The sequence below is a fragment of the Taudactylus pleione genome, unplaced genomic scaffold (genome assembly GCF_031769625.1).
Source record: "Taudactylus pleione unplaced genomic scaffold, aTauple2 ptg000397bl, whole genome shotgun sequence".
Taxonomy (NCBI): Eukaryota; Metazoa; Chordata; class Amphibia; order Anura; family Myobatrachidae; genus Taudactylus; species Taudactylus pleione.
Genome location: NW_028284799.1, coordinates 5,870,820 through 5,891,763, shown reverse-complemented (window position 1 = coordinate 5,891,763; position 20,944 = coordinate 5,870,820). Strand labels below are relative to the sequence as shown.

The 20,944-nt window shown below is 46.6% G+C and overlaps 1 protein-coding gene across 1 annotated transcript in view; it reads left to right on the top strand.

Moving 5' to 3' along the window:
* Positions 1-16,968, top strand: part of LOC148506732 (protein kinase C theta type-like) — a 50,618-nt gene extending 33,650 nt beyond the window's left edge. The window contains exons 7-10 of the mRNA XM_088446331.1: positions 9,349-9,487; positions 10,424-10,579; positions 16,408-16,536; positions 16,837-16,968. Of these exons, the coding sequence (XP_088302457.1) occupies positions 9,349-9,487; positions 10,424-10,579; positions 16,408-16,536; positions 16,837-16,968 (556 nt within the window). The remainder of the gene's footprint in view (positions 1-9,348; positions 9,488-10,423; positions 10,580-16,407; positions 16,537-16,836) is intronic.
* Positions 16,969-20,944: the final 3,976 nt, after the last annotated feature.

Below are 20,944 nucleotides of genomic sequence, written 5' to 3'. Positions count from 1 at the left end.
ACTCCAGTCCAAACCAAAAAAAAATTATTTTCTGTGTTTGTGAATTGTGTGCGCAGTAGCCGCACGTGCATCAACAAAGTAGTGCCAAGCGTGCGCCTGTGTCATAAGTAAAGGGCCGGCTGGCTTGACCGTTAAGGGTGCTGTAACCCCCGAAAGTACACTCCAGTCCAAACCTAAAAAAAAATTATTTTCTGTGTTTGTGAATTGTGTGCGCAGTAGCCGCACGTGCATCAACAAAGTAGTGCCAAGCGTGCGCCTGTGTCATAAGTAAAGGGCCGGCTGGCTTGACCGTTAAAGGGTGCTGTAACCCCCGAAAGTACACTCCAGTCCAAACCAAAAAAAAATTATTTTCTGTGTTTGTGAATTGTGTGCGCAGTAGCCGCACGTGCATCAACAAAGTAGTGCCAAGCGTGCGCCTGTGTCATAAGTAAAGGGCCGGCTGGCTTGACCGTTAAAGGGTGCTGTAACCCCCGAAAGTACACTCCAGTCCAAACCAAAAAAAAATTATTTTCTGTGTTTGTGAATTGTGTGCGCAGTAGCCGCACGTGCATCAACAAAGTAGTGCCAAGCGTGCGCCTGTGTCATAAGTAAAGGGCCGGCTGGCTTGACCGTTAAAGGGTGCTGTAACCCCCGAAAGTACACTCCAGTCCAAACCAAAAAAAAATTATTTTCTGTGTTTGTGAATTGTGTGCGCAGTAGCCGCACGTGCATCAACAAAGTAGTGCCAAGAGTGCGCCTGTGTCATAAGTAAAGGGCCGGCTGGCTTGACCGTTAAAGGGTGCTGTAACCCACAAAGTACACTCCAGTCCAAACCAAAAAAAAAATTATTTTCTGTGTTTAGCCGCACGTATATATCAAATCGATATAACATAAATGGAGGACCAAACTTTCTCCGATAAAAATAAAATAGAGAAAGATCAAGAACCACTTCCTCCTAGTGCTGAAGCTGCTGCCACTAGTCATGACATAGACGATAACATGCCATCAACGTCGTCTGCCAAGGCCGATGCCCAATGTCATAGTAGAGGGCACATACAATCCCAAATGGCAAAGTTCAGGAAAATGACCTTGAAAAAGACATTTAAATCAGCTGAAGAGAAACGTAAACTTGCCAATATGCCATTTACGACACGGAGTGGCAAGGAACGGCTAAGGTCGATCCCTAGTATGTTCATGACTAGTGGTTCAGCTTCACATGACGATGGAAGCACTCCTCCCACTAAAAAAATCAAAAGAGTTAAGCTGGCAAAAGCACAGCGAAGAACTGTGCTTTCTAAGAAGATATCACAAATCCCCAAGGAGAGTCCAAGTGTGGTGGTGGTTGCGATGCCTGACCTTCCCAGCACTGGACGGGAAGAGGTGGCTCTTTCCACCATTTGCACGCCCCCTGCAAGTGCTGAAAGGAGCACCCACAGTCCACTTGCTGATATGCAAATTGAAGATGTCACTGTTGAAGTACAACAGGATGAGGATACTGGTGTAGCTGGCGCTGAGGAGGAAGTTGGCGAGGAGGATTCTGATGGTGATGTGGTTTGTTTAAATCAGGCTCCGGGGGAGACAGTTGTTGTCCGTGGGATGAAAAAGCCCATCACGGTCATGCCTGGGCAGAAGACCAAACATTCCACCTCTTTGGTCTGGCAATATTTCTATCCAAATCCGGACAACAACTGTCTTGCCATATGTACCATATGTAAAGGTGAAATAAGTAGGGGTAGGGACGTCAACCACCTAGGAACATCCTCCCTTATACGGCACCTGCAGCGCGTTCATAAAAAGTTACTGTCAAGTTCAGAAACTTTGGCTCAGACCGTAAGCAGTCCAGGGACACCTAAATCCCGTTGTCCTGTTGTATCCAAGCGCCTGCAAACCACACCGTCAACTCCCTCCTCGTCAATTTCCTCCTTAGTCAGGATCGGAAGTAGTCCTGCAGGCCATATCACTGGCATGACTGACTCTCCTATCCGGGATTCCTCCGGAGGATCCTGCATTGCTACGCCTACTGCTGCCGCTGCTGCTGTTGCTGCTGCTGCTGGGAGTCGTTCATCATCCCAGAGAGGAAGTAGGAACACCACTACTTTTACTAAACAATTGACCCTCCAACAGTCCTTAGCGAGGAGGATGAAGTACGACAGCAGTCATCCTGAAGCAAAACGTATAACTGAGGCCTTGACTGCTATGTTGGTGTTAGACGTGCGTCCGGTATCCGCCATTAGTGCAGTGGGATTTAGACAATTGATGGAGGTAGTGTGTCCCCGGTTCCAAATCCCGTCTAGATTCCACTTCACTAGGCAGGCGATACCGAGACTGTACAGAAACGTCAGAAAAAGTGTCCTCAGTGTCCTGAAAAATGCCGTTGTACACAATGTCCACTTAACCACGGACATGTGGACAAGTGGAACAGGGCAGACTAAGGACTATATGACTGTGACAGCCCACTGGGTAGATGTATCACCTTACGCAGCAACAGCAGCAGCGTCACCAGTAGCAGCATCTCAGAAACGCCAGCTCGTTACAAGGCAGGCTACGCTGTGTATCACCGGTTTCAGTAAGAGGCACACCGCCGACAACCTCTTAGAGAAACTGAGGGAAATCATCGCCCAGTGGCTTACCCCACTTAGACTCTCCTGGGGATTTGTGATATCTGACAACGCCACCAATATTGTGCGGGCATTACATCTGGGCAAATTCCAGCACGTCCCATGTTTTGCTCACACAATAAACTTGGTGGTGCAGAATTTTCTGAAAAGCGACAGGGGCATGCAGGAGACGCTTTGGGTGGCCCGAAAAATTTCTGGCCACTTTCGCCATTCAGCGACTGCATGCCGAAGACTGGAGCGCCAGCAAACACTCTTGAACCTGCCCCGCCATCACCTGAAGCAAGAGGTTGTGACGCGGTGGAACTCAACCCTCTATATGCTTCAGAGGATGGAGGAGCAGCAAAAGGCCATACAAGCCTATACATCCACCTATGACATAGGCAAAGGAGGGGGTATGCACCTGACTCAAGCGCAGTGGAGAATGATTTCCGTGTTGTGCAAGGTTCTTCAGCCCTTCGAACTTGCCACACGTGAAGTCAGTTCAGACACTGCCAGCTTGAGTCAGGTCATTCCCCTCATCAGGCTTTTGCAGAAGCAGCTGGAGAAAGTGAAGGAGGAGCTAAGACGGAGCGATTCCGCTCGGCATGTGGGACTTGTGGATGAAGCCCTTCATTCGCTTTGCCAGGATTCCAGGGTGGTCAATCTGTTGAAATCAGACCACTACATTTTGGCCACCGTGCTCGATCCTAGGTTTAAAGCCTATGTGGTGTCTCTCTTTCCGGCCGACACAAGCCTGCAGAGGTGCAAAGACCTGCTGGTGAACACACTGTCAGCTGAAGCGGAACGTGACACGTCAACGGCTCCTTCTTCATTTTCTCCCGCAACTGGGGCTGCCAGGAAAAAACTTAGGTATCCTAAGCAACCCGCTGGCGGTGATGCAGGGCAGGCAGGACCAAGTTTGGACATCTGGTCCGGACTGAAGGACCTGGCAACAATTTCTGACATGTCTACTGTCACTGCATATGATACTGTCACCATTGACAGAATGGTGGAGGATTACATCGGTGACAGCATCCAAGTAGGCATGTCAGACAGTCCATACCTGTACTGGCAGGAAAAAGAGGCAATTTGGAGGCCCCTGTACAAACTGGCTCTATTTTACCTGAGTTGCCCCCCCTCCAGTGTGTACTCCGAAAGAGTGTTTAGTGCAGCCGGGAACCTTGTCAGCGAAAGGCGTAGGAGGTTGCTTCCACAGAATGTGGAGAAGATGATGTTCATCAAAATGAATTATCAGCTCTTCCAGGGAGACCAGCCTCCAGAACGTACAGAGGGACCTGTGGTGGTGGATTCAAGTGGGGACGAGTTAATACTTTGTGAGGATGAGGATGTACACACTGAAGAGGGTGAGGAATCGGTGGATGAGGAGGATGAGGATGACATCTTGCCTCCGTAGAGCCAGTTTGTGCAGGGACACATTAATTGCCAGCTTGTTTTGTGGGGGCCCAAACGAACCAATCATTTCAGCCACAGTTGTGTGGCAGACCCTGGCGCTGAAATGATTGATTTGTTAAAGTGTGCATGTCCTGTTTATACAACATAAGGGTGGGTGGGAGGGCCCAAGGACAATTCCATCTTGCACCTCTTTTTTTCTTTGCATTATGTACAGTTTGGGGCCTAGTTTTTCTAACTGCCATCCTGTCTGCCACTGCAGTGTCACTCCTAGATGGGTCACGTGTTTGTGCCGCCCACTCGTGTCGCTTAGCATAGTCATCCAGCTACCTCGGTGCAACCTTTTGGACATAAAAACACTATTGTGAGGTGTGAGGTGTTCAGAATAGACTGGAAATGAGTGGAAATTAAGGTTATTGAGGTTAATAATAGCATAGGAGCAGAAAAACCTACAAATTCTGTGATTTTAGCTGTTTTTATGCTTTTTTTCAAAAAAATACAGATCCAAAACACAAAACCCAGAACCCAAAACACGGAAGGGTGGTTTTGGCAAAACCAATCCAGATCCAAAACACGAAGAAAGATCCAGATCCAAAACCAAAACACAAAACACGAAAAGTGGCCGGTGCACACCCCTAATAATAATATGTAGGGGTGTGCACCGGCCACTTTTCGTGTTTTGTGTTTTGGTTTTGGATCTGGATCTTTCTTCGTGTTTTGGATCTGGATTGGTTTTGCCAAAACCACCCTTCCGTGTTTTGGGTTCTGGGTTTTGTGTTTTGGATCTGTATTTTTTTTTAAAAAAGCATAAAAACAGCTAAAATCACAGAATTTGTTGGTTTCTCTGCTCCTATGCTATTATTAACCTCAATAACCTTAATTTCCACTCATTTCCAGTCTATTCTGAACACTGAACACCTCACAATAGTGTTTTCATGTCCAAAAGGTTGCACCGAGGTAGCTGGATGACTATGCTAAGCGACACGAGTGGGCGGCACAAACACGTGACCCATCTAGAAGTGACACTGCAGTGGCAGACAGGATGGCAGTTAGAAAAACTAGGCCCCAAACTGTACATAATGCAAAGAAAAAAAAGAAGTGCAAGATGGAATTGTCCTTGGGCCCTCCCACCCACCCTTATGTTGTATAAACAGGACATGCACACTTTAACAAATCAATCATTTCAGCGCCAGGGTCTGCCACACAACTGTGGCTGAAATGATTGGTTCGTTTGGGCCCCCACAAAACAAGCTGGCAATTAATGTGTCCCTGCACAAACTGGCTCTACGGAGGCAAGATGTCATCCTCATCCTCCTCATCCACCGATTCCTCACCCTCTTCAGTGTGTACATCCTCATCCTCACAGAGTATTAATTCGTCCCTGCTGGAACCACAGGTCCCTCTGTACGTTCTGGAGGCTGGTCTCCCTGGAAGAGTTGATAATTCATTTTATGAACATCATCTTCTCCACATTTTGTGGAAGCAACCTCCTACGCCTTTCGCTGACAAGGTTCCCGGCTGCACTAAACACTCTTTCGGAGTACACACTGGAGGGGGGGCAACTCAGGTAAAATAGAGCCAGTTTGTACAGGGACCTCCAAATTGCTTCTTTTTCCTGCCAGTACAGGTACGGACTGTCTGACATGCCTACTTGGATGCTGTCACCGATGTAATCCTTTAACAGACAGACGCACGCTTGTCGCTGCTGCTTTGAGGATTCAAGTGCGGCTACAGCCCGCACAATTCACAAAGACAGAAAAAAAAAAAGAATATTTTTATTGTTTGTGGAGCACACTTTGAGGGTTACACCACCCTTTAACAGACAGACGCACGCTTGTCGCTGCTGCTTTGAGGATGCAAGTGCGGCTACAGCCCACACAATTCACAAAGACAGAAAAAAGAAGAAGAATATTTTAATTGTTTGTGTAGAACACTTTGAGGTGTCACCACCCTTTAACAGACAGACGCACGCTTGTCGCTGCTGCTTTAAGGATGCAGGTACGGCTACAGCCCACACATTTCACAAAGACCGAAAAAAAAAAGAACAATATTTTAATTGTTTGTGTAGAACACTTTGAGGTGTCATCACCCTTTAACAGACAGACGCACGCTTGTCGCTGCTGCTTTAAGGATGCAGGTGCGGCTACAGCCCACACAATTCACATAGACAGAAAAAAAAAGAACAATATTTTAATTGTTTCTGTAGCACACTTTGAGGGTGTCACCACCCTTTAACAGACAGACGCACGCTTGTCGCTGCTGCTTTGAGGATGCAAGTGTGGCTACATCGCACACAAGTCACAAACACATTAAAAAAATAGTTTTTTATTTTTTGGAACACTTTGAGAGTTACACCACCCTTTAACAGACAGACGCACGCTTGTCGCTGCTGCTTTAAGGATGCAGGTGCGGCTACAGCCCACACATTTCACAAAGACCGAAAAAAAAAGAACAATATTTTAATTGTTTGTGTAGAACACTTTGAGGGTGTCACCACCCTTTAACAGACAGACGCACGCTTGTCGCTGCTGCTTTAAGGATGCAGGTGCGGCTACAGCCCACACATTTCACAAAGACCAAAAAAAAAAGAACAATATTTTAATTGTTTGTGTAGCACACTTTGAGGGTGTCACCACCCTTTAACAGACAGACGCACGCTTGTCGCTGCTGCTTTGAGGATGCAAGTGTGGCTACATCGCACACAAGTCACAAACACATTAAAAAAATAGTTTTTTATTTTTTGGAACACTTTGAGAGTTACACCAACCTTTAACAGACAGACGCACGCTTGTCGCTGCTGCTTTAAGGATGCAGGTGAGGCTACAGCCCACACATTTCACAAAGACCGAAAAAAAAAGAACAATATTTTAATTGTTTGTGTAGAACACTTTGAGGGTGTCACCACCCTTTAACAGACAGACGCACGCTTGTCGCTGCTGCTTTGAGGATGCAGGTGGAATCTAGACGGGATTTGGAACCGAGGACACACTACCTCCATCAATTGTCTAAATCCCACTGCACTAATGTCGGATACCGGACGCACGTCTAACACCAACATAGCAGTCAAGGCCTCAGTTATATGTTTTGCTTCAGGATGACTGCTGTCGTACTTCATCCTCATCGCTAGGGACTGTTGGAGGGTCAATTGTTTAGTAAAAGTAGTGATGTTCCTACTTCCTCTCTGGGATGATGAACAACTCCCAGCAGCAGCAACAGCACTAGGAGGAAGAGGTTCTTGATTTTTCCCTATTTTATTTTTATCGGAGAAAGTTTGGTCCTCCATTTATGTTATATTGATATATATACGTGCGGCTAAAGCGCACTCAAACACAGAAAATATTATTTTATTTTTGCTGGAGAGTAGTGCACTTTGTGGGTTACACCACCCTTTAAGAAATGAGCCAGCCGGCTCTTTACTTATGGGACACAGGCGCACGCTTGGCGCTGCTCCTTTGTTGATGCACGTGCAGCCACAGTGCACACAATTCACAAACACAGAAAATAATTTTTTTTTTGGTTTGGACTGGAGTGTACTTTCGGGGGTTACAGCACCCTTAACGGTCAAGCCAGCCGGCCCTTTACTTATGACATAGGCGCACGCTTGGCACTACTTTGTTGATGCACGTGCGGCTACTGCGCACACAATTCACAAACACAGAAAATAATTTTTTTTTGGTTTGGACTGGAGTGTACTTTCGGGGGTTACAGCACCCTTTAACGGTCAAGCCAGCCGGCCCTTTACTTATGACACAGGCGCACGCTTGGCACTACTTTGTTGATGCACGTGCGGCTACTGCGCACACAATTCACAAACACAGAAAATAATTTTTTTTTAGGTTTGGACTGGAGTGTACTTTTGGGGGTTACAGCACCCTTAACGGTCAAGCCAGCCGGCCCTTTACTTATGACACAGGCGCACGCTTGGCACTACTTTGTTGATGCACGTGCGGCTACTGCGCACACAATTCACAAACACAGAAAATAATTTTTTTTTTGGTTTGGACTGGAGTGTACTTTCGGGGGTTACAGCACCCTTAACGGTCAAGCCAGCCGGCCCTTTACTTATGACACAGGCGCACGCTTGGCACTACTTTGTTGATGCACGTGCGGCAACTGCACACACAATTCACAAACACAGAAAATAATTTTTTTTTTGGTTTGGACTGGAGTGTACTTTCGGGGGTTACAGCACCCTTAACGGTCAAGCCAGCCGGCCCTTTACTTATGACACAGGCGCACGCTTGGCACTACTTTGTTGATGCACGTGCGGCTACTGCGCACACAATTCACAAACACAGAAAATAATTTTTTTTTGGTTTGGACTGGAGTGTACTTTCGGGGGTTACAGCACCCTTTAACGGTCAAGCCAGCTGGCCCTTTACTTATGACACAGGCGCACGCTTGGCACTACTTTGTTGATGCACGTGCGGCTACTGCGCACACAATTCACAAACACAGAAAATAATTTTTTTTTAGGTTTGGACTGGAGTGTACTTTCGGGGGTTACAGCACCCTTAACGGTCAAGCCAGCCGGCCCTTTACTTATGACACAGGCGCACGCTTGGCACTACTTTGTTGATGCACGTGCGGCTACTGCGCACACAATTCACAAACACAGAAAATAATTTTTTTTTTGGTTTGGACTGGAGTGTACTTTCGGGGGTTACAGCACCCTTAACGGTCAAGCCAGCCGGCCCTTTACTTATGACACAGGCGCACGCTTGGCACTACTTTGTTGATGCACGTGCGGCTACTGCGCACACAATTCACAAACACAGAAAATATATTATTTTTTTAGCACTTGGGGGGAGCACCCCTGATGGACAGAGCACCCCCTGGACAACACTACAGCACTCCTTTAGGACTGGGACACTGCACAGGACTTTGGAGTGGACACAGCCCCTATGGAGAACTGACTGCACAACACAGTCCAGCCAGCCCCTATGGACTTTGAAGTAGTGGACACAGCCCCTATTAACAACAGCAGCACAGCACAACACAGCCAGCCCCTATGGACTTTGAAGTAGTGGACAACAGCAGCACTACACTACACTACATTACACAGCCCTAACTCCCACCCTCCCTCTTCACTGTCCACAGCCGAGTGAGAAAATGGCGCCGACGTGGGTACCTTATATAGGATCCAAAACCCGCGAGACTCGGAAGGCGGGAAGATGACGTTTTGCCTCGATTTCAGAATCCGAGTCAGGCGGGAAAAGTCGAGCCTGACTCGGATCGGACTCGGATCGGGGGGGCTCGGGGGGGTTCGGATTTCAGAAATCCGAACCCGCTCACCCCTAATAATATGTTGATATAAATATTTATAGAACAGAAATAAAATGTAGAATCTTCCTTTTCACAGAGACATCAAACCAGAGAACATTCTCATAGATGGTGCCGGCCATATGAAAATTGCAGATCTGGGCCTTGCATTAAACAACATGCATGAAGGTGCATATGCCTTTGGGTGTGCAGGAACACCAGGCTATATTGCCCCGGAGGTGAGTTATAGAGGATGTTAGTGATTTTCTCTTATATGCATATTTGCCAATATTCTGGCTTTTCCTTCTGGGAGGGAGTAGTCAGATCAGCATTGCAGGGGGCGTGGTTGGTCAGTTTGTGGGCAGAGCGGGGCATGGCCACACGATCGCTACACAATGCAGTAATACGGCATTGTGAAGGAGGTGGTGGGGCCAAAATGATGCGATTCAGCTTGAATCGTGTCATCGGCCTCCCCCACTGCGGGGTTTCTCTTATAACTGCAGGGGGGCGGTAGCTGTCGAGAGGCATGTCTGCCTTTCTGGAGGGCTGGGAGCGGCACCCGATTTTCGGAAGGCTCCCAGCCGGATCGGTTGAGGGTAGGCAAGTATGCTTATATGATATTTACTTATTCTTAATAGCGAGTACACTTATACAGATAATAATCATATCTTACTCAGGGTGACCTAAGCACAAGTAGAAAAACAAGTTGTTGTACAGGCATGGCCAACTTGGGGCTCCCAGCTATTGTACAACTACAAGTCCCAGTCCCACAATTGTGCTGCTAGGGAATGCTAAAACTGTGGCAGGGCATGCTGGGACTTGTTATTTTGGTGTCACCCCGTCAGATGGTGTCACCGTAACATGGAGAGAGGAAGGGGGAGTTTGTGGGCTGCCCCAGCAGCTGCAGGAGCGCTGGGAAAGCCCATTGTGTGCCGAGAACGGGAGACATTAACGCCTCCCGGATCGGCACACATAGGGGGCGTGGCTTTGCAGTCAAAGACACGCCCCTTTCGTGAAGTCACACACCCTTTTGAGCGTGCAAAGCATTTCAGTCCTGCCGCACCAGGTGTCACAGAGGTAAGTGACGCCTCTGCATAGCGTCATCTAAAGAATTACATTTACATTATTGAGAATACTACTATAGCATGTAGTAAATTATGTCTTTCTCTTGGCAGATGGAAGGTCACCTCGGGTACAACAGGGCGGCAGATTGGTTCTCATTTGGAATTGTACTTTTCGAAATGTTAACCGGAGAATCTCCGTTCCTGTGCAGGCTACTTGACTTACCGGGCTTTTTACTAGATTCTGATGCTGAAGACATCATTGAAAAGGTGAGTGTGAGTAAGTGCTGAGTATGCTGCTCAGGTTACAGGGTCACTCATTTAAAATGAGAAACAGGAAATGTAAATGATAAATGTACATAGAAATGTTTACAAACAGTAACACATTAAGGGGCCTATTAATCAAATGATAAAGGGCCCGGTAACCATGTGGAAATGCTAAGAAGTAGCTGCGATACTAACCACAGGGACAACTGCTTTTCGGAGCAGCTGTCCCCTCACCGGAGCAATGCTGAATTTGCTTCGGTGTCAGGTTTAAGTATCCTTTCAGCGAGTTCAATACTTCATCATTGGAAGTCATACGGCCTTCGATGATGAACAGGCACCTTAATAAACACAAAAGCAGAAGTGACACAGGGCCTGATTCAGAGCCGGACGCTATTTGCGCTCGCTCGTTCAGAAAAAGGGGCTGGCTATTTAAGTTGAGCGCTCGCTCTTTGCGGTCTGTTGACGCCTCTATGTCTGAGCGAGTGTCCGAAACATGCGCTCGCTATTTTGTAAAGACGCCCCTTGGCCGTTCGCATCATACGTCATCTCCGCTATTTATTAGATTAATTGAGTACATTGAAAGGCATATGAACTGCTCGCTATTCTTGTGGTAGCATTTTCCTACCGCAATCATGCGAGCAGTTCAGGCTAAAAGACAACCAAGTGACGTGGTCGATGACGCTGCTTTGTTAATTATGCACACCCTTAAAACGCCCATTTTGACCGTTTGGCATACCTGCGTTCGGATCTCCACTCCCCGTTTTCAAGCACCTTCCCCTGTTATCACCCACAAACGCCTCATTCTGTCACTCAAATTAGCAGGCATTCACTATTTTGCAAGCACACGATTTCCGACCGCACTGACTGGTTGGCGCATGCGCATTACAACTAGAGATGAGCGGTTCGGATTCTGTGGAATCCGAACCGCTCCGAACATTGGGGATCCGAGTCCACCCGAACCCTGTTCGGGTGTTCACCGCCTGACTCGGATCCCCGTTCGGGGCCGAACGGCGGCCGCCTGATGTCGGATTCTCACTAGAGAATCCGACATCAGGTCTCCTCGCGTGTAGGGCAGAGCGCAGTGATAGCGCTCTGCCCTACACAGACACAGACACACAGCCGCCAGCGGCAGCTGTGTGTTTGTTACAGCAGCCAATGAGAGTCACACAGACTCTCATTGGCTGCTGCACGGAGGGAGCCGGCTGGAGCTCACACATGAGCTCCGTCTTCCGGCTCCCTCCTCAGCGTGTGACAGAGCGGACGGCGCGGGAGCGGGGATACAGGTAAGTTTTATTTTTTTTATTTTTTTACTTGTCAAAGGTCCGGGGGCGCTACTGGGGGGGGGGGTCTGCACTACTGGGGGGGTCTGCTACTGGGGGGGGGCTATACTACTGGGGGGGCCATACTACAGAGGGGCCTGCTACTGGGGGGGCTATACTACTGGGGGGGGGTCTGCACTACTGGGGGGGGGTCTGCTACTGGGGGAGGCAATACTACTGGGGGGGCCATACTACAGAGGGGCCTGCTACTGGGGGGGGCTATACTACTGGGGGGGGGTCTGCTACTGGGGGGGCCATACTACTGGGGGGGATCTGCACTATTGGGGGGCCATACTACAGAGGGGCCTGCTACTGGGGGGGGGCTATACTACTGGGGGGGTCTGCACTACTGGGGGGGGTCTGCTACTGGGCAGGGCTATACTACTGGGGGGGCCATACTACAGAGGGGCCTGCTACTGGGGGGGGCTATACTACTGGGGGGGGTCTGCTACTGGGGGGGCCATACTACTGAGGGGCCTGCTACTGGGGGGGGCCATACTACTGGGGGGGCCTACTACAGGGGGGGCCATACTACAGGGGGGCCCATACTACAGGGGGGGCTACTACTGGAGCAGCCTACTACTGGGGGGGCCTGCTACTGGGGCAGCCTACTACTGGGGGAGCCATACTACTGGGGGGGCATACTACTGGGTGGCATGCTAATGGGGGGCATACTACTGGGGGGGCCTGCTAATGGGGGACATACTACTGGGGGGGCCTGCTAATGGGGGGCATACTACTGGGGAGCATTCAACTGGGGGCACTGCATAGTGGACCGTACTACTAAGGGGACTGCATAGGGGGCACCACTGCTGGGGGACATTGTGTAAGGGACACCGCTACTGTGGGCATTGTGTAAAAGGGTCACTACTGTGGGCATTGTGTAAAAGGGGCACTACTGTGTGTCGTAACATAAATAAGAGACACTACTTTATGGTGTAATGTGAATCAGGCCCTATGTGCAGTGTAATGCTAATAAGATTGTGCACTGTGACTCCTAGGGCCGTAGCCCACTTTGTAAACAAGTACTGTGACTCTGCTGGCCGTACCCCACTGGGTGGGTGCACTACTTTTCATTTCTGCCACTGCTGTGTGGCAATGTGTCATAGATGTGCTTTATACTGTGGTGTCTGTGTCGTTGTGCCGCTGCTTTGTCGCTTAGTAACCAGTCAGCTCACTGCAACCTTTGGCCAATAATGTTGAAAACAATATTATAAGCTGTGATATGGTCTAAATTGACTGGAAATTAATGTTATTCAGGTTAATGATACTCTAGGAAGAAAAAAAAGACCAATTTATGTGATTTTAGCTTTTTTTGTCAATTTTTGTAAAAAAATCCAAATCCAAATCCAAATCCAAAGCCAGTCACCGCAGTTTGGCAAATCCAAATCCAAATCCAAAGCCGGACGACGAATTAGAACCAAATCCAAATCCAAATCCGGCAAAAATGGTCCGGCGCACATCCCTAATTACAACCCATACGCATGCGCAGATGTGCGAACATCGCTCGGAGCGAACGAGCGGCCGCTTACGAGCGGCTCTGAATCAGGCCCACAGTTTATAACACACCATAATAACCCTACAAAATAATTCTAAATTCCATCAAAAACAAATGTATTAAGCACATCTTCAGTCACAATGGAATATGTTAGTGCGACAACAGAAAAGGGGGAAAGTAATGACAGTGAGACACGTTATGTACCTACATATTTAGCATCATGTAACTTTGCACCTATATGGCTGCACATAGCATGCAGAGTAAACCTGGCACACTAATACTGATACAGCCTATGACTGCTGCCCACTGTGCCAGTGCTGGTGATACATGAATGCAGCACTTACATTTCCTGCAATCACAAAACATATCATATAATGGCTGATTTTTCTAGATCAGTGTATCTCAATCATTTTCCTCTTGGGTACCACCAACATTTCCAAAGCAGTGTCAGCCTACTTATCGTTCAGATCGATTAGTTGGGAAAAATCAAACATGTTTGATTTTTCCAACTAGTTGGAACAACCGTTTTTGCCACTTTTCAGCGTGTGGGAGAATAGGAATAATTATCGTTTGCTCCCACACACTGACCGATTGTCATTCCAACCAGCCAACCAGAGCCGCCACTGACTGTCATACACTTAGCACACTGTCACTGAGGAGGGACTTTCCAACTCACTTTATTTATATAATATTCACAAACATCATAAACTTTTTTTTTTCAACTGTAGAAAACACCAGTTGACAAAGGAGGGGTGTGGGGCAATATATGGCCATAGAAGTGTCAAACACTATATGGGCTCAGAATTTAAGTGACTATATGGATGCAAAGGGTGACAGGAGAGGGTGTGTCATGTGCCCAGGTAACATAAGGCAATGCCAGGTACTATATGGAAGTTAGGTGAGCAGGTCCTATAGCACAACTGGGGTGGGGGTATATGGCTGTACAGGATCTTAAGGGGTGAAGTTGTAGGGGCTGATCCTGTAGCACAGCTGGGGTGGGGGGTTGATGGTATATAGTTGTACTGGACTGTAAGAGGTAAAGTTACAGGGCAGGTCCTGTAGTACAGTTAGGATGAGGGCTGTATATAGCTGTACAGCAAAGTAAGAGGTAAAATTTGTGTAGTAGGTTCTGTAGCACAATTGGCGGGGATGTATAGCTGTACAGGATAGTAAGAGGTGAAGTTAGTGGGGAAAGTCCTATAGTGTAGTTAGTAGGGGGTATATGATGGTAGATGGGGTGAAGTTAGAGGGGCAGGTTCTAGGAGGTTTGCAGTTCTCCCCCATCATGTTTATGAAAGTCAGCCCACTGTCACTCTTCTGGATCACTGCCACTGGGTGATCTCAGCTGCAGCCACCAAGGGATTTTCTGTTGCTGCTGAATGCTCCTGGTTGCCATGAGTTGGGCCAGGGACACAGAACACAGGAGCAGCCTGGGGTAGTCAGCCACCCGCAGCTGGGACAGAGGTCAGTGCTCCTTGGGGTCCATCTGCAATGCTCTGTGTTCCTGCATCCGCCGGATCAGTTGCACAAGCCGAAGCCCTGTTGGAACAGAACACCTGGAAGCATCTCCAGTGCTGCTTGGGCTATCGGAAGTACTACAGCAATGGACCCACTCCTGGTACTGAGGGGGCAGAGGGAGAAAGAAGGTCTTCGGGACACAAGACTAGGCTCCCCTGACATCCACTGTAGTGTGTCAAAAGTAGGTGGACACTATGGGCCAGTGTCTGCTTACTAATCATTCAGTTGGGGGAAAGTCCCCCCTATACTAGAATAATTAGTTATTAGTTGGGAAAAATCAAACATGTCTGATGTTCCCCACTAGTTGGGACAACTGTTTTTTTGCCATTTTTCAGTGTGTGGGGGCAAACAAACGATTATTGTTTGCACCCAAATACACTGGCCGATTATCATTCCAACTAGCCAACTAGTTGGCTGATTGGAATAATATCATTCTAGTGTATGGCCAGCTTTACTCCTGTTACTCTGATCAGTCCTGAAGGTCAGTCATGGAGCATTTCCTCCCTGATACCACTAAGAGGAGAGGGGAAGGGGCAGGAGGAATGGGCACAGTATATATTTTTTTTAATTGATCTCCACATTTACTGATGGCAGCTCTGGTGACTGCTATGTGTGTTATGCATTATGTATGGATGTAACTCCAGTCCAGACATGTAGCATACTGTATGTATGGAATCAGTATGTACTACCCCCGACAGGGGTGAATATCCCAATCTATAATTTGGGTAAGTACCCATAACCTTACCCCCTACCCCAACCCTAACCCTCCTTTAGGGGGGCCTAACCCTAACCTCCCCCTAGTACCTAACCCTAACCCCCTTGTAAGTGCCTAAACCTAACCCCCCCTTCCCCGCAGCCTAAACCTAAGTCTCCAGGGGGGGTGTCTAACCCTAACCTCCCCCCGGGGGTGCCTAACCCTTACCCCCCTTCCCCTAGCCTAAACCTAACCCTCCCAGTGGGGTGCCTAAGTCCCCACGGGAGCCCTAAAACCTAACCCTCCCCCCTGCAGCTGTCCGCGCCCGATGCCCAGCTTACCTTTGTTCGGTATGCAGGGCGTCGGGCTCCCGGCGTATGTGGGGATTTCGACGCCTGTCACTTGTACCTTGCTGGGAGTTGACAGTCGGGAAGCCGGCGGTCGGCATTTCGACCGGCAGCTTCCTGACAGCATCTTGTATGTATTTCCTATCTGTGTCATGTTTTAAATGACCAACCTGGCAACCCACCATACTTCATTTATAACACAGACATCATATACACATTTTATGACAATTATAATTAGTGTTATGTCTGAAACATTATTCAGTGTAGATGACCTGTTATTTGTCATACATTTTATTCTTGTGCTTACTGGATATGGCAAAAGGCTGTTTGTCACTTGTTTGATCTTACAAGTGTATAATGGCTACAGAATGTATTGATATAAGGGTCACAATTTAATTTGCAGCACAACAGTTACATAGTTATGGTCTTAGTTATGGTTTTGATGTTCTTTTCAGCTCGTGTGTGAAGATCCAGACAAACGTCTTGGTGCGGATGGTGTAATTAGATACCACCCCTTCTTCTGGAGTATTGATTGGGTGAGGCTAGAAGCCCTCCAGGTACCACCCCCATTCATACCCAGCAAAGTAAGTGCACAGTTATAATGTCAGAGAGTCTGTGTGGGTCTGTGCTGTGTGTGTATAACATTGATGATTGTTAAACAGAATAGTAAAGCTGCCATAACTCTTTTCTTACTGACATTTGGTGTAGTTGTTACATAAATTACAGTCAGAGGATAAAATGCCTTAATTAGGGAAGGTGAATGGGATTTCCCCTATTGTGAATAAAATATTATTATAAGTATATATTGTCTGTCTGACACATATAAGGGTGTTTCCTCTCACTCTTTATATGAAATACATGTCTCCTATTTCTTCTCCCTACAGCCATCTGAGAAGTCACTTCCGCACCTGGCGTTAGACGATCTTCTGTCAGGTACAACATCAGCCTGTGCCCCTCCAATAAGTTCTTTCCACCAGGAACTTTTCCGGGAATTTTCATTTAACACCAGCATATAGCCGCCTGCTGCCAATTACACCTGGCAGTCCTTCATGAGCCCTGCTGCACTTTCATATGGCAGAACATCGCCCACCAGTTCTCTGAGGCCCTTGTAAACCAGAATGTGTACCATCTAACATCATCAGGAACAAGGTAAGACCAAGGTAACATCTTTATTATGTGTCCTCTATATTTACACTCTGGACCAAGCACCCAGCTACGTCTCTATAACATCTTAGCCCCAGTATCCTTTAGAGGATGATAGAAAAATAAGATCTAAGGAGTGTGTTGGCCGGCTAGTGAGGGGAAAAGGTGGAGGCCGGATTTAATTTTAATTAAATTATTTTATTTAAAACAGAAGAATGTATTTTATAAAAAGATGTATTATGTAGGTCATTCTTGATAACACTCATACCCATATATCTATAGACTTCTGGGAAATTGGTAACCCAGAGTGTACTTATTACCATACCTTGCTTTGCTCATCATTTCTTTGCTAATAAACTCACTTATGTGGGTATTGTAGTAGCAGACATTGTATTTAAGTACTGTTGTGTAAGTTTAGTATATTGTTGTGTAAGTTTAGTATAGTTGTATAATTTAGGATAGTGCATCACATCCAGGGGTCAGAGGTTATTATTACACTAGGCCAGTTGTTAGTTGGAGGGTCAGTGTATTGTTATATAGTTAGTTGCCTAGCTGGGTGGGCCCATCACTTGGGCTAGTGAATAGACTAGCTGTGTGGGTGGGCATATTGTATCTCCATACAGGGCGATCAACCAGCAAGGTTACAAGTGTCCAGCTGGTGAGTATACATTCCATGTTTTCTTGCTTTTTTCTTTCCCCAGTTTGTAATGGGCTTTGGTAGTCCATGCACACTTGTGAAAGTACAATGTACGTCACCTGAGCGTGTGAGCATTCAATAGGTGAAATGAGGGTGGCTGAGGTTCTTGTGATGACCATTTATCCATCCTTGTGAAGGGCACCATCACCCCTGAAGTTTGTCCTACACAGCTAAGAAGTGGGCAGCATTGATTTCATTCTTGTTCCAATGATGATAATCCTGCAGGTCCTGGGGGGGTCATTGCGCCATTCCCAGGGGCAAATACAGGATATCTAAAGGGGGGTTTCCAAATCCCCAATCTCGGGAAAAAAAACAAAAAACTAATATATATATATATATATAAAATATATATTTATGTAAACACACATACACGCCTGTATATTTCTATACACACAGTATATTTATATATACATATATATAAATATATGTAAAACTTACATGTTATATATATATGTGTATATATATATATACATATATACATATATGTGTGTATATATATATATATATATATATATATAGTGTGTATGTATATATATATATATATATATATAGTGTGTGTGTGTATATATATATAATATATATATATATATATATATATATATATATAGCAAAGGGATGGAGCTCCAGGTCTCATATAGATTCAGAGAGAAGAGCAGGCAGAGACAGTATCATATATATATATATATATATATATATATATATATGTATACACACATGTGTATACATATGTATGCATACATATGTATGTATGTGTATACACATACATACATACACATACACACGTACGTACTTACGTACGTACGTACGTACGTACGTACGTACGTACGTACGTACATACATACATGCATACATACATATACATACCAGGGCCTGGGCTAGTGATGTTTTGGAAGGGCACCCTTGAAGCATTCATAAGCAATCACTCTAGAAACCATGAAGGTTTTCAAAGGGTTAACTCACCATCGTGCCTGTCCGGGCTGTGGAGAGCTCCCGTGCAGCAGCGTGTGTAGAGGGGGATGGTTTTGAACGTACAGCAACGTGAGTGCAGAGAGAGGGTTCCCTTCCCTGCCTCAGCTGAAATAACAGAAGGGCTAGTTTTCTGACAGCCGGTGCAGAAGAAGGCTCGGGCTGTCCGTGTGTGTGTGTGCAGGGGGGGTTTCTAGGTACTCAGAAACCCCCCATGCGTGCGCTACTGATTCCAGAGGGTGCTGCGCATGGAGCTGCATACCCTGACAGGACCCTCTATTACTCACAGTCTCTCTCAGGGCTGCTGACTCTACTTCTCTTTCTCCAGCTCTTCTCAGACGTGTCAAACACTGATCATTTTCATTTTAAATGCCAAACTCCTGACTGAGCTTCTTTAGCCCCAAGGTCCAGTCCTAGATCCTCAGACCATGGTGACATCGCTGGAGTTGATAATTTTGGAGGTGCTGCTGGTAACTTGCAGCAATCGTCATGCTATGGCCATTTTTAAACCAAATGGATTCAAGTTTAACCAAGCCATTTTGATATTGGTATTGCCAATAGGAAGAATCTTGGCTAGCCACTCGCAGCTAGGTGTGCCAGAGCACCACCCCTTTGTGCAGACATATTTTAGGTGTGGAATGCGGGAATAGCTCAGTCTGCAGGCAGCAGTGGAGGGAGAACTATAAGAAAGCATGAAGACCGGCACAGATGGAATCCAGGACTAGAAAGTGGCAATATAGAAGATGGCGAGGTTAAGCCAGAAGACTTCAGAGCTGTGGCAGAGCAATGAGGATGGCAGTTTTTGGCAAGAGGGTAGTTGAGAATTAAAGCCCAAAGAAGGCCTGCAGTTGTGGAAGGCAAGAGAGATATGTGAATCCCCCACTGCAGCCTCTCCCAACAGACCAGGTGGGTGCCCTTGGGCCCTGACTTCTTAACTTTAATTTCCAATAGATCTTCTTCCCCACTTTTCCTTCTAAATATGTCCTGCCATCGCCTCTCAATAGATGTGCTGCATATTGGGCAGAAGACCCTTCATATTGCCCCACTTCATAGTTTACAACATTAATTAGGCTGGTTGCACATTGGTATTTATCTCTAGTTAGGATTGCTGCATATTGGGCACTTGGCTCTGATATTGCCATTTAATTAGCGTACTGTATGTATAGGCATTCTGCACTGCCTGTGTCTTATACAAGCATCAATTTCATAAGAAAAACCCAAGAGTAGGTAGAAATGGTGGGTATGTAGAAGGGGAGGAGTGTCAGTGATAGTTTTCGTGTTAAATGCCAAACTCCTGACTGAGCCTCTATAGCCCCAATGTGTATCCCCCCTACATCATGATAGAGAAATAATAATTAAGGAGTGTGAATGGCTGGCTAGTGAGGGGAGGTGGTGGCCAGAATTTTAATTAAACGATTTAATTCAGAAGTCTATTTATTTTGCACATAAGTGCCCAGGTTGCCATTATGGTTCTACATTGGTGTGATAGGTATTATTTCAGGTCTACATGGCATTTAGGTTCTGCCCATATTGGGAGATGACCCCACATTTCATCAGCAACTAGGGTTCTATGGAGTGGGTTTGGCTTGGTAACATACATACTTATATATGTAGCCCAGAGTGTGCTTGTTATTATACCTTGCTGTGCTCATTTTTTATTTGCTGATAAATTCACTTATGCGGGTATTGTAGTAGTAGCAGAGGAGTAGCAACCATGGCGCCTGGAGAAAGCGCATATCATAGCGCCCCCCCCCCCCTTTCCTTCCTCCCTGTACTGAACTGTGCCATTGGGGTATGGCCAGCCTGCGGGTGGAATACTGAAGTGAAGAGAAAACCAGCAAACAGTGGCAGTATCATGTTGGGGCATGGAGGCCCCACTGGTGGAATAGAGTGCTCTGGTGAGCTCCTTTGGCCCTGCTTTATTTATGTATAGCACCTAGGATCTGACTTTTATCTCCTTTGAATCATTGTTATTAGTCAATAGAGGAGATTGTATTATATATTCTGATCATTTTACTTAAATTGACAGAGTACATGTTCTAGAGTGAGATTCCACAGGGTGCACAGCGTATTACTGCAATTACTGCCCCAAGCAGCTTTCACTGGAGAGGGAACACCTATGGGAAGCTCCATTCTCAGCTATGCTCTTACTTCACAAATATACATTGCACCTATAGTACTACTAA